Source organism: Cornus florida, unplaced genomic scaffold (genome assembly GCF_030987335.1).
Source record: "Cornus florida cultivar Cherokee Brave unplaced genomic scaffold, ASM3098733v1 CherokeeBrave_3.0.0_Hap2_Chr10, whole genome shotgun sequence".
In the NCBI taxonomy this organism is placed as follows: domain Eukaryota; kingdom Viridiplantae; phylum Streptophyta; class Magnoliopsida; order Cornales; family Cornaceae; genus Cornus; species Cornus florida.
This window is the reverse complement of record NW_026775580.1, coordinates 94,737,550-94,750,407: the sequence shown is the minus strand read 5'-3', so window position 1 is coordinate 94,750,407 and position 12,858 is coordinate 94,737,550. Positions and strand designations below refer to the sequence as shown.

The 12,858-nt window shown below is 35.0% G+C and overlaps 2 protein-coding genes across 3 annotated transcripts; one reads left to right on the top strand and one right to left on the bottom strand.

Annotated features, from left to right (window-relative positions):
- Nucleotides 1–1,055: 1,055 nt before the first annotated feature.
- LOC132276033 (oligouridylate-binding protein 1) lies at nucleotides 1,056–10,008 on the top strand. Of its 2 annotated transcripts, none has more exons than XM_059777279.1 (12): nucleotides 1,056–1,423; nucleotides 2,983–3,044; nucleotides 3,467–3,569; nucleotides 3,790–3,866; nucleotides 3,948–4,009; nucleotides 4,178–4,265; nucleotides 4,373–4,448; nucleotides 4,535–4,565; nucleotides 4,752–4,868; nucleotides 7,201–7,283; nucleotides 8,298–8,471; nucleotides 9,448–10,008. In XM_059777279.1, exons 1-12 carry the CDS (start codon nucleotides 1,343–1,345, stop codon nucleotides 9,706–9,708), a joined length of 1,215 nt encoding a protein of 404 aa, XP_059633262.1. In that variant the 5' UTR covers nucleotides 1,056–1,342; the 3' UTR covers nucleotides 9,709–10,008. The 2 variants fall into 2 exon arrangements, with proteins under 2 accessions (XP_059633262.1, XP_059633260.1); XM_059777277.1 differs by having other exon boundaries at nucleotides 1,057–1,423; nucleotides 7,198–7,283.
- A 1,817-nt stretch (nucleotides 10,009–11,825) lies between these two features.
- Nucleotides 11,826–12,858, bottom strand: LOC132279199 (FCS-Like Zinc finger 14-like). Its single transcript, XM_059781131.1, has 2 exons — nucleotides 12,321–12,858; nucleotides 11,826–12,200 (listed from the first exon to the last, which is right to left on the bottom strand). Exons 1-2 carry the CDS (start codon nucleotides 12,713–12,715, stop codon nucleotides 12,032–12,034), a joined length of 564 nt encoding a protein of 187 aa, XP_059637114.1. The 5' UTR covers nucleotides 12,716–12,858; the 3' UTR covers nucleotides 11,826–12,031.

The following is a 12,858-nucleotide window of genomic DNA, read 5'->3' as shown; positions in this document are numbered from 1 at the left end:
CTGTTTATGACCCAAACCCATTATAGGTCAACCCAAACCCATTTATCTCGTGTCGTGTTCGCGAGTCGTGTTAATTTTTGCAACCCCTAATCGTTGTGTGTGTATATATATATATTTATGTAAATCTGATATGTTATGATAGATTTACACAAAAATGTAGATTATTTAATTTTAGCTCAGCATCTCCAGCGGTGTGTTAAAATACCCTTTTATGTAAAATATACACGGCCACCTATGATCTGTAAATTTTTTCCATCTCTAACGGTCTGTTAAGATTTATTATCACATCACCAATATGTAAAAGGGTTGTGTATTTTATTGTGTATTTTACACAACCCACAACCTTTTTGCACGGTCAAATCAACATATTTCCTTTTTCATCCCTCTTTCTCATTCCAGTAAAGAATCAACATTGTGTGGGTCCTGACATGACACATGATTAATTATTATTGAGAGATATATTTTTACACAAAAAATATAAAATAACCGTTGGAGCTAAAATTAAATAATTCAAAATTTTTGCATAAATTCATCATGACACATCAGATTTACAAAAAAAAAATTATACACAATGGTTGGAGATGCTCTAACCGTTGTTTTATACCTTTTGTGCCAAAATATGTAAGAGAAAGAGGCTCTTTAATGAAATGAAAAAAAGAAATGAGAAATGAAATATGTAAATCTAGCAGTAAATAAAAAGGTCGGGTAAAATACACACAACTCTTTTACACATTAGTGATGTTGCAATGTATCACATCGTAAGTGACAATATATATTTTATATAAAATAATATTTTAACATACCGAGAGATGTTCTTAAGAGTAATTGTCTCTTAAGAGTAATTGTGTGGTTTGTTTTGGTAAAAATATAAAAAGAAAAAATATATATATATTTTATATATATATAGTATATTATAGGATTTGGTGGATTACTTACTTTACAGAGAAATCTGAAAAATAGATAAGAGATCAACGGTACTTAGAGCGATCGCAGGATGTCGTAGTTGTAAAGGATTGTAGTAGATCAAACATTATAACAAAACGTTCGGACGGAACCATATGATATCTTCTCAATAGCCGACTCGCTACCCTCGTCTTCTTCTTTTTCTTCTTCTTCTTCTTAAGGAGGGTTTTCTGTTTCTCTGATTTCCTTACGTTTTTTTTCTCTTTTTTTCCTTTCGATTTTCTTTTTTGCTTTTAATTTTTTCCCTTTCCTTTCTCGCTTCCGGAACTTAACCCTAACCCTAATCAATTTCATAGGCCACTTCTCCTGTTATATCTCTTTCTCTCTATATATTCACCCACCCACACAAACATATATATATATATATAATTATAAGAAGATGGAGCCGCTGAGACTGAAGCAGCAACAAGCATTGATGCAGCAATCCCTCTACCACCCTGGTCTCTTAGCCCCTCCTCAGGTTCCTTCCTTGGGTTATCCCTATTTTCTTATTTCCCTAAATTCATTTATTTTACGCTGTGGGTGGATTCATATCAATTTATGCATTCCTTTAGATTTTGTTTTCAAGGTTAAATATAGGGTCTATTTTACTACGTACAACACTAGTTAAAGATCGATTTTTGTGATGAATTAGGGTTGTTTTTTTTTTTTTTTGTTCCTTACAAAGGGCTTCCTTTTCTGAATACTGCTTATTTGCTACCTGTTTGTTTGTTTGTTTGCCGATAGATAAAAGGTAGAAAAAACTGAATTTTGGGATATTCCTTGATTTTGCTTAATTTCCACTCAGCCGAGGTTATTATAAGTATAACCATTCCGTTTAGCTTATTGACCCTTTTTTTTTTTATAAAACAATTATTCAAACTTATGCTGTCTAAATGATTACAGTATATGATTCTGACCAAACATATGATTCAAACTTTTTGTCTAAGATTTTTACTTTTTCATAAAACAATTATTTTTCTTCTTGGTTGTTATTCTGTCTAAATGATTACAGTATATGATTCTGATCATATTATTTTGTGGCATTGATTGTTTTGCTTCTTAATTATCTTTTTTTCCTTTAACTTCGATTTCCGAAAGTGTGACAGTGGAAATGGTTCTAGGGATGGCACTTACCCGCCCATGAATCTTAAGAGAACATATGGTTCTAATCTATCAGAGAAAAAAAGGAAAGGAAGAGAGAGAGGAAATAGATCTTTATGTTTGTTTTACTTGCATGAGTATGCTGTGAGACTGTAGTGCAAGGAGATAGAGAGAGATTGTATTGTATGTTGAGGATTTCTAAATTAAGATCTTCTGAAAATGACTTTCTTTTTTATTTATCTATACGTAGTAATATATCAATACAATAAGTAGGGGATTTTTTTTTTTGGTCCTAAAAATTATGCTCTTTGTACTGTGAGAGTAGTTTTGGTTAAATGCCTTCGGTTGACCGTTTAATTATTCAAGAGCCCTAAGACTCTCAAATTTATCAAATTGGTTGTACTTTCTTTGAGGCCTAATCAGAAGGGGTGTAATTTGACTTATGATGTTTGTGCGCTCTTGGGTGATATTTTGGGGATTATTAAATTTATCTTTATAGAGATTTTTAGTATTTACGTCTGTGTGTATGATTTTTTTTTAAAAAAATTATTTATTAGTATTGGTTAACAATTTGTGGAGAAGCATTCATCATCTATCATGCCCATTACATCTCTTCCCCCTCAGGTTTTATAGTTACACTTAACAAATGGGTTGGTGCTAGTAAAGAAATGAAATGAAATGAAGTAGGAAATAGAACATGAAATAAATATTGAAATTCTAACAAATCTTTGTGCCAATGCTGCTTTAATGGAAATGAAAGATTGGGTCTCTCTCTCTAATTCAAGATTTGTAAGTTCAGATGACTCCATGAGTTCATCCCCCTAGCACATGTTTTAGTTATATTTAAAAGTTGTTCCAATGGGTTTTAGATGTTTTATTTTTGGGCCCTTTCGCCCTTCTTCTCCGTTTTTTTTTGTTTACATTTTTATTTTGCAGATAGAGCCTATCTTGAGTGGAAATCTGCCTCCTGGGTTTGATTCAAGTACATGCCGCAGTGTGTGAGTGTCGTTAGACATTTTCTTTTTATTTTTTCTTTTCTTCTATTTTATTTGCTTTTTGAACTGTGTGTAACTTGTGACATTCGAATTTAGAAATTTAGTTGCGGTCGAGATTAAACCTTTTATTTTTGCATATAATTAATATTAGAATTTGAACACACAAACACAAGAATATATATATATATATATATATATATATATATATATATATATATATATTTATTTATTTATATCTGTATTTTCACAGTTTATATATGTCCATGTTTTATCATATTTTTTTTTTCCACAGTTATATGTTCCACTCTATGATGCATATTTGCTCATATATTAGTCTGCCCATGCAAGTAGATTTGATGTCTTAATCTAGCTGTGTTATTATTATTTTTATTTGTTATCATTTTTAATTATATGATATTATGCAGGTATGTTGGGAACATCCACCCACAGGTTACAGAACCACTTCTTCAAGAGGTTTTCACGAGCACTGGTCCCCTGGAAGGATGCAAGCTCATTCGGAAGGAGAAGGTCTCTTGTTGTGCACATTTTTTGAACTTCTTTTTTACTCGATGGTCTACAGCAGACCACTCCATATATTATATAGCATGACCAATGTTTGCATGACGTATTTGTTTCCAATAAGCTTGAATTGTGCGGTCTTCTAAGACACAGATGCTAAACTGTGATTCCCTGTATGGTTTCCTTGTCTCAGTACTAACATACTGAAGTGATGTTTCTTGGTATGCAGTCATCCTATGGTTTTGTGGACTACTATGATCGCAGATCAGCTGCCCTTGCTATCGTGACTCTGAATGGAAGGCATCTGTCAGTAAAAATAAACTTAAATACTTAATTAATTGCTTGTTATGTGTATCTTGGTGCAGTGTTTTAACATGTCCTTTGCAGGTTTGGGCAGCCTATTAAAGTTAACTGGGCATATGCCAGTAGTCAGAGAGAGGATACATCAGGTCTGAATATATATTCTTTCATTTTTGTAATATATATATATATATATATATATATATATATATATATATATTACTTTATTTTTGTAATTTATTAGGCTACAGTTAAGTCAATGATGCTTTTCATATTAATTTGTTGATCACTTATGCTATTTTCGCATTGGCTTTTAGGTCACTTCAACATTTTTGTTGGTGATCTTAGCCCTGAAGTTACAGATGCTACCTTGTTTGCGTGTTTCTCTGTTTATCCTAGTTGCTCGTAAGTTCTGTTTTCACGTTCTCTTCCTTTGGTCTTTGAGTACTCCTATATTGGAAAGATCAACATTCATCTTGATGATAATTTGACCTGTGCATTGATGGTTACAGAGATGCACGTGTAATGTGGGATCAGAAGACTGGGCGTTCGAGGGGGTTTGGGTTTGTTGCTTTTCGTAATCAGCAGGTATGGTGACAGTATAATGGTTTATTTCCTTTGTTCCAATAGTTAATGTTCACATCATGATTATGTAATTTGCTTTTCTTCACCAGGAAGCTCAAGGTGCGATAAATGATTTAAATGGTGAGGAAATTTTCATTTTTTGATGTAGTTTCTGTGTTTTTGTTTCTTATGTTATTTATACTCTATTTCTTCACCACATTATATGAGAAGAGCTATTTCTATAATTAATAATTTTTCATAGTTGCATCTGTTGTTAACCTCTTAAGACTTCATCTAAATTGAAATACTCTTCATCTAAAATTATAGGAAAGTGGCTTGGAAGCAGACAAATCCGGTGCAACTGGGCAACAAAGGGCGCTGGTAACGATGAGAAGCAGAATTCAGATGCCAAAAGTGTTGTGGAACTAACAAATGGAACCTCAGGTTAGGTCATTAATGAAATTGAACTTCCAAATTCGTATATGTAAAGTTGAAAATTTTAGCAATGTTAACCTCTATGACTGGTATTATTATTATTTTCTTCTCTTGCTCGGTTGGTAGTCAGATTTAAGTTACTAGTTGGACCTCTGGTGCTGTTCTTAGTTGCTGCCAATACTCCCTCGTTCCATAATATGTTACTAGAACTCGAAAATGATATATAGAACGAGTATGTGTGGAAGCGTTCGATTTACCTAGTTATTTTGTAGGATACGAGGACTCAGCTAAAGTGAGTCCAAAAATTGGGTACATTTATTTAGACATGTCACTCACCTGCTTACATGAAACATTTTCATAGGATATTAGCATTGGGGTTGGTTTACAAATGTAAAGAAAAGTTAGGAAAATTAAAAGTTTTTTTTGAGGATAGAAGAAAAATATAATAGCACTAGGCTAGTTTGAAAATTAAGAATAGGCTATATTGCAAGAAACCCCTGGGCTTTCATTTTGTTGCAAAATGCTGTCCTGAACCATTTTTACATCCAACGAACCTCCCATTTTTCATAATCATGCAACATGCCCGAGTCAAATGGCCGCTTAATTATGTGTATTTACGATGACACCTTTAGTTATTAACATTTAAAATATGAAAATTAAATGGAAATGTGAAATACCAATAACCCCTAAACAAATATATTAATATAAAAAGGCTTCCACGTAACCTTCGTCAAATCAGATTACAATGGGTGACGCTTACTCCGTTTGTGGCGACCCACCGCTCTCGACGGTCACTGCCATTTGACATTCAGTGTCAGCAGCACGATGACACCACCTCCTCTTTTTATGCTCTCATGGTTGCTTTTGTCCCTCATCGTGATTGTCTCTATCCTCCGCTTATAATGACACTGCATTTCACTCCTCTTCCAACAATAGATCAAAGGTACTTTTTGTCTTCCTTCTCTGTCTATTTGATTTCTGGCTTCCCCAAGCAATAGATCCATCTACGTATATGTATATATATGAAGATAATGCACTCATACATTGTAACTATGTTCGTATACCTTTGATATCCCTTCCTGTTTGGCTCGCAGATTGGAATGTGACACAGTTTCTTTGTTCCTTGGCTCCTCTGATTTTAGAAACATAAATCTGAAAGTCACTGGACATCTTTCCCTTTCATAGTTTAGTCCTCAGTCTGTGTGTGTACATGTGTGTCAAACATGCCAATTCAGTTACTTATTTCAATACTAATCCTTAATATAAAACCCAAATTACAATTATTACCAAATTAGAAACTCATGATTTGAGAGTAATAAAGGGAAGTGGCAAGATAATAGATATTGAGTCCACAATGGTGGCATGTGGTGACTGACATGGAGGCAGTGATTACTCTAGGGACTGGTTATTTTGGTGGAGAATGATGCTGACGGAAGGAGAAGAAAAGTGGACCACGGTGAGAGTGAGCAGCAGCATTTATGGTTCGAAAGGTCAAAAGTTTGTTAAAATGCATCGACAGAGAACGATGGGGATCATATTATAGGATAAAACAAGTTAAATTCATAATTTGTGTCATAAGCAACGCACGCCACGATTTTAACGGTTGCATCTAGACGGCCATTTGAGTGGGGGCATTTTGCATGATTTTGATGATGAAGGGGTTTGTTGGCTGGAAAAATAGTTCGCGAGTATTTTGCAACAAAATGGAACTTTAGGGAGGTTTCTTGCAGTTTGGCCTATAAATTAAGTTGGGGAAGAATATAAAATTTTGGAAGAATTTATCATAATATCATACCAGGATGAAAATTATTGTAAAGCTCCAGTATGTGGAATAATCATTCATTTATTCCTCTTTTATCAAATTTTGCGGTGATTTTGGTGGTCATTGACCATAGTGGCTGGTATACACTGGCAACTGAAATCCTAATTTTGAAGAGTTCTCTAGTAGGTGCAATCTTGTTCTTCCTGTTTCATCCTCTTGTGCCTGTCCCCATACATGTCATGTTGACATGGGTACTCTGGTATAAACAGTGTCTATGTTTCACGTTATATTACTCGACTCGAGGGCTACTTTATGAAGAAAAAAAAAGAAGAAAAATCATGTAATTGACTTTTCAAAATGGGCATGTGAAATATCCAGGAATGGGAAAGAGGGACCACTGAGTTTGGACTAAGGTATTTTATGGTGCATTTATAATGTTTAGGGGTATAAAGCATAGGCTCGTGTCCAAGTCAAAGTAACCAACTCTTAGGATATTATGAAACTGAGCCATGATCTTTACATTTTAATACTTTTTTCGGCTTAAACCTTAAAATCATTCTATTATTGTTTGTGCAGAAGATGGTCAAGAAAGGACCAGTGATGATGCTCCAGAGAATAATCCTCAGTATACCACTGTTTATGTTGGCAATCTTGCTCCAGAGGTAAGGAGTCTTGCACTGATAACTAATAGAAAAATGTTCTTTGGTCAGTTTGTTATCTATTGGTTGTATATAATAATTGAGAGTGGGTGTCCCAGCCCTGTTGTAGAAGACAGAGGTTGTGGTGGATTTGTAGTAAGGTTGTTACTGCTGCATTAACTGGTAAATTCAGAATAATAGATGGGTTTCTAAATTACTTTTATAATTCTTTACACTTACGTGTGCATGTGCACCTCCAGGGTATGTGGGAGCACCTCAATTTTAGGACACTCTTTACACAACACCTTTGTGCCCCTCCAATACCACCCTGAGCAGCTGAATGTTGCATGTGCCACTGCGAATACCGCCTCCAGTAGCGACATAGTAGGATTTTGGCCCTATATTTCCTCCTTTTTTTGAAAATAAAAATTGGATTTTGTTTGTTTTGAATTTTTCTGTACAGTTGTCTTGCTTTTGCTTTATAGTATACTTCTCTTCTCTGTTGTCCCACCACCTTGAAATTTAGTAAAGTGTGCGATAGTACAATAAGAACACTGAATCCACTGCCTGCAGCAGATGTAATCTGGTAGCAATATTGACTCCACCCCTATCTTAATGACTAAATCAACTGAACTACTACCCATTCAAGTGTTTTACCTTGCCATCTTTTCAATGAATTAGGTTGTTCTGTTATTTTTGTCAGCTTTTTATGGGAAACTTTGGTATTTTTAAACATCATTCCCTTGGCCTACATGTATCATGAATAACATTTCAAATAATTTGAGTACAATAAGAGCACTGAATCCCCTTCCTGCAGCAGACGTAATCTGATAGTAATATTGACTCCACCACAATCTTAATGACTAAATCAACTGAACTACTACTAATTCAAGTGTTTTTACCTTGCCATCTTTTCAATGAATTAGGCTGTTCTGTTATTTTTTGTCAGTTGTTTATGGGGAAACTTTGGGTATTTTTAAATATCGTTCCTTTGGCCTGCGTGTATCATGAATAACATTTCAAACAATTTTACTGCAGGTTACTTCAGTTGATCTCCACAGGCATTTCCACGCGCTTGGTGCTGGGACTATTGAAGATGTTCGGGTACAGAGAGATAAAGGTTTCGGTTTTGTAAGGTTCAGTACTCATGCTGAAGCAGCTAGAGCCATTCAGACGGGAAATGCCCGGATTCTTTTTGGAAAACCAATAAAGGTAACATCCTCTGTTAAATTCTTTTCCCTGCCCCCGCCACCGCCCCTGCCGTCCATCCGACCAAAATAAAAAATAAAAAATGAGTTGTGTGACCTGTCAAAAAAAATTGGCCTGAGTTCTAAGTAATGTCATTGTGGCGATGACTAAATTTGCTTCTTTTTTGGATGCTCTGCCATCTAAGCGCACGTTGCATGGTATTTTCGGTTGATTAATGTATCTAATGTGCATGCCATATAAATATAAGGGCTCTGAGTTCCGCTACTTTGGTTGTGAAATCTTTTCACTCAACAAAGGACATGTTCCAAAGGGCTCTCTCAAAATGTTGCAATTGATCATTTTCCATTGGATATGAATTATATGATGGAGGGTTGAGGAGTGAGACCCTATATTGCCATCCCAAATGCAGAGAGGAACAACAAAAAATGAAAAAGAAAAAAGTACCTTCAAGAGAGGCTAGGTATAATTTGAAAGATCTAAATAATGTGATCATTGTATCACGGTATTTAGTGCTGGACTTCAACTATGGCTCTACGTCTGATGCCAATAAGAGGAACTCCTAAATTAAATTTGTAAAAAGCAAATCTAGTAAGGGAACACATAGAAGTTCGCATTGTCTGTCAGTTTGTTCAATGGCATACATGCACACCCTTGAATGCACAAAATCATTGGATCCAGCGTATATCGGGCTGCCTTTGACGATGCTATCTGTTAGTGTGAAAGTAATGATGGAATATACTGTGTTATACATTCATCTAATAAACTCTTTGTCATGGCTTGGTTTGAAAGAAAGCTCTGGTTTTACAAGGAACCCGATCTTATGATTACAATGTATGCCATGAGTCACTTAACTATGCATTGAAAGAATATGCTTGATTATCTTCCTAATTCTTTTCAGCCTCGTTCTATCCGTGAGTAGGTAAATAGATATCCTGTTTTGAGACAAGGACTCAACTGTTTTTTTTTAAATATGTTGCAGTGCTCATGGGGCAGCAAACCTACTCCGCCAGGGACCAGCTCTACCCCTCTACCCCCTCCAACTGCTGTACATATGGCTGGTCTTTCAGCTACTGATCTTGTAGCATATGAACGGCAGATGGCATTGAGTAAAATGGGTGGCATGCAAGCCCTGATGCATCCACAGGGTCAGCGAATGGCTGCAGCTGGTGCTAGTCAGGCAATCTATGATGGTGGGTATCCAAGCATTGCTACAACCCAGCCGCCCATGTACTACCAGTAATAATTTTATAGACTCCTGCTAAGCTTTGCTGGCAGGATTGAAGTCTTAAAAAATTGTAGGCTGTTTTATCTTTTTTTTTTCCTTTTCTCCCTTCACTTTATGGGTAGGTTGCTGTATCTCTATTTATATACCCGTTGTGTGTGAGGATATATATAGCGTGTATTTTATGTTGAGGATGATTAATCAGACCAAACCTTGTCTGAACCAGTGTTGCTGTGGAAATGAATGCACAGCTTTGGTTGCCAGGGGTTTAAGTTATCACTAAAAACAGTAATATGTAGTGGTTTCTTATTTTTCCAATAGCCCACTGTCAAGTTTTTCTGTGGAATTTCTGATATGTCGGTTGAGTAATTTGCCTGCCGCGTTCTGGAGTTATTTTTTGTTATTTGTTAAGGCATTGGCAGATTGAAGTTGCTTGTCTAAATCTTTTCTTGTTTATTCTGAGAGGCTGAGAGATGATGCTTCTCATTGTATCAATTCACTACCCAAGAAACTTAAAGGTGCTTAGCCTATGTTCATAATTAAACTGAAAATTTTGATACATCTTCATGAACGGAATCTGGTGTGGCAGCTGGTGGTGCTGTTTTTAGAGTTCAAACTGGTAAAATTTTGAAGAAACTGGGCTCTCTCTCTCTCTCGTCCCTTGTATGCTTTCGATAGGAAAATAAAAAATAAAAATAAAAGTGAGAGAAGAAGGGATGGATGAGACATATTTAGAGAAGAGGTTGCTGTTTTTTTTTTTTTATTTTTTTTATCAATTGGATGAAAGAGGGAAGAAAATAATAAATTCACAATTTATGAAGGGAAGTGGGTTTTAAATTATTTTACCATTATCATTTATGAAGGTTAATATTGTAATTTAAAATTTGTATAATTTAGGATGAAATATAATTTAAAACTTTTATAATAGTCCCATTATACTCATTATTATTTATAATATTATCATTTTAGGATGAAATATAATTTCAAACTTTTATAAAAGTCCCGCTTGTCTTCACAGTCTTCCCACTTCTCTGTCTCATCTCATTTTAGGATGGAATATAATTTCAAACTTTTATAATAGTCCCACTTTTCTTCACAGTCCTCCCACTTCTCTTTGTCTCATCTCTACCTATTGAAGAAGTTTATTCCTTCTTTTCTATTTTCTTTCCACATCTCTTCCTCCTTTCCTTCCCATCTATCAAAGCATTAATTGGTTATGCAAATGTAGGAGAAACTCTAATGGGGCAAAATTGGGCTTTTAGGAAATTTGTGTATTGAAAGGTGATTGCTGGATGGCTTTTGGAGATTAAAGTTCAAGTGAAGAAATAGCAGTGATTTGGGGAGACATTCCGGTTCTTCTTAGCAAGTATATCAAGTTGCTCATTTGCTATAGTGTTTGATGATAATTTCCCATTTGATAATGTGCTTGATCATAAGGAATCCGTACCACATCATGTGTTTCTACATCGCTTATGTAACAACTACATTATATCATTATTTGTATTGCCATACTTTATCACAAGGTTATTGCATTTACTACGATGCAGTGTATTGCATTGACAAATATGAGACCAAACATAGAATCCTTTCTACAGGAGGGGATCTGAATTCATTCAGAAAGTAGATCTGTTTGATTTCATCAATGATGTTCTTGCGTTGGTTTGAAAAAAAATAAAGACGAAAGAAGAAATAATTGACACCCCCAACCGTCCGCTTTTTACCCCTATAAAGGTTTGAATCATTGACCTTTCAAGATAAAAAGAAATATTATCAGGCCTCTTGATCTTGAAAATTTATTGACTATTAAGAGAAGTAATTGACACCGCGACCCATCCCCTCTTTACCCCTATAAAAGTTTGAATCATTGACCTTCCAAGATAAAAAGAGATATCACTCTTCTTGATTTTGAAATTTTATTGATTATTAAATTATAATAAATGATTTTTGTAATGAATTGTTATACCTACTCCTTTAATTGATCAATTCTGTAACAAATAAGAAAGTGAAATCCTTGTTTTTGGTATAAATAACAGATTAAAAATTATTCGGATAATTCACTGCACTGCAAGTCTTCCATGTAAATATCAGTACTCTTAAGTTATATACACCACTAAGTTGCAAGAAGAGATGATAAGTAGGCTGTAAAAGTCCAAAATTGTGATTGACATCATAATTAAAAGTTTCCAAAAGTAAAATTGGAAGAAGTAAACAAATTTCTGACATTGAGCTAGCTGATCGATCCCATTCTCATGTGTGTGTATATACACGTAGTCTTCCGGTGACATGAGCAGAAGATGAATCGATGCATGCCATAGATGATGGATGTTGTTTGGTTGTAAATTTAAACAGCTAGAATTCCAGTTGAGAAGATGTTGGCTTTGTCGGTGTAAGCATTACTATAAGCAGTATAAGGTGAGTCTGAAACAAGAGAGCTGCAGTACTGCTCTTTGCGCTCATCCATCACTATCTGCCTGTATCTACACTCCTCGCTACAAAACGCGCTCTCTCCCCTGTAAATTCATCGTCATGTCACATGTCAGCGTTTCGAGACTGGTAGAGAGAAAAAAATAAAAGAAAAATGATACACAAGAATGAATGATCCATAGAAATTTTTTTTTAAAAAAAAGTACCTGTACATGTAAATGTCCTTCCCATGGAGTTTTTTCCGGCACAAATGACACGAACTGAGGAAATCAGAGGCCGGAAATATTGGCCTCATCGTATTAATATCTTGTGGTGCCGGAGACATACTGTCAAGCACACGCTTCTTATTCTTACTAGTATTAATTCTGTTTCTATTAATATGATCATAGTCATGATGATCACCACATATTGATCCATTTTTACGATGATGGTAATTGTTGGATGATGAATTCAAATTTGGAACACAAACAGCTGCCTTTCTTCTCACACCTTGTGATTTCTCAAGAGCAGCCACAATACCTACTCCAAAATGATCTATACTGTAGTTGTCGCCAGCAGTGAGCTTCCCCATCAGTTCTGGCTTTAATTTCTTGCTCAACATTCTGTAAGACTATATGTATATGTGTATATATATATATATATTGATTGTGGGTATGAAATTCTAAGAAATGATGGAGATATGGGAGGGTTTCAATTCTCAGTTCACTGTTTGCTAATTGTTTCTCTCAACAATATATATTAATG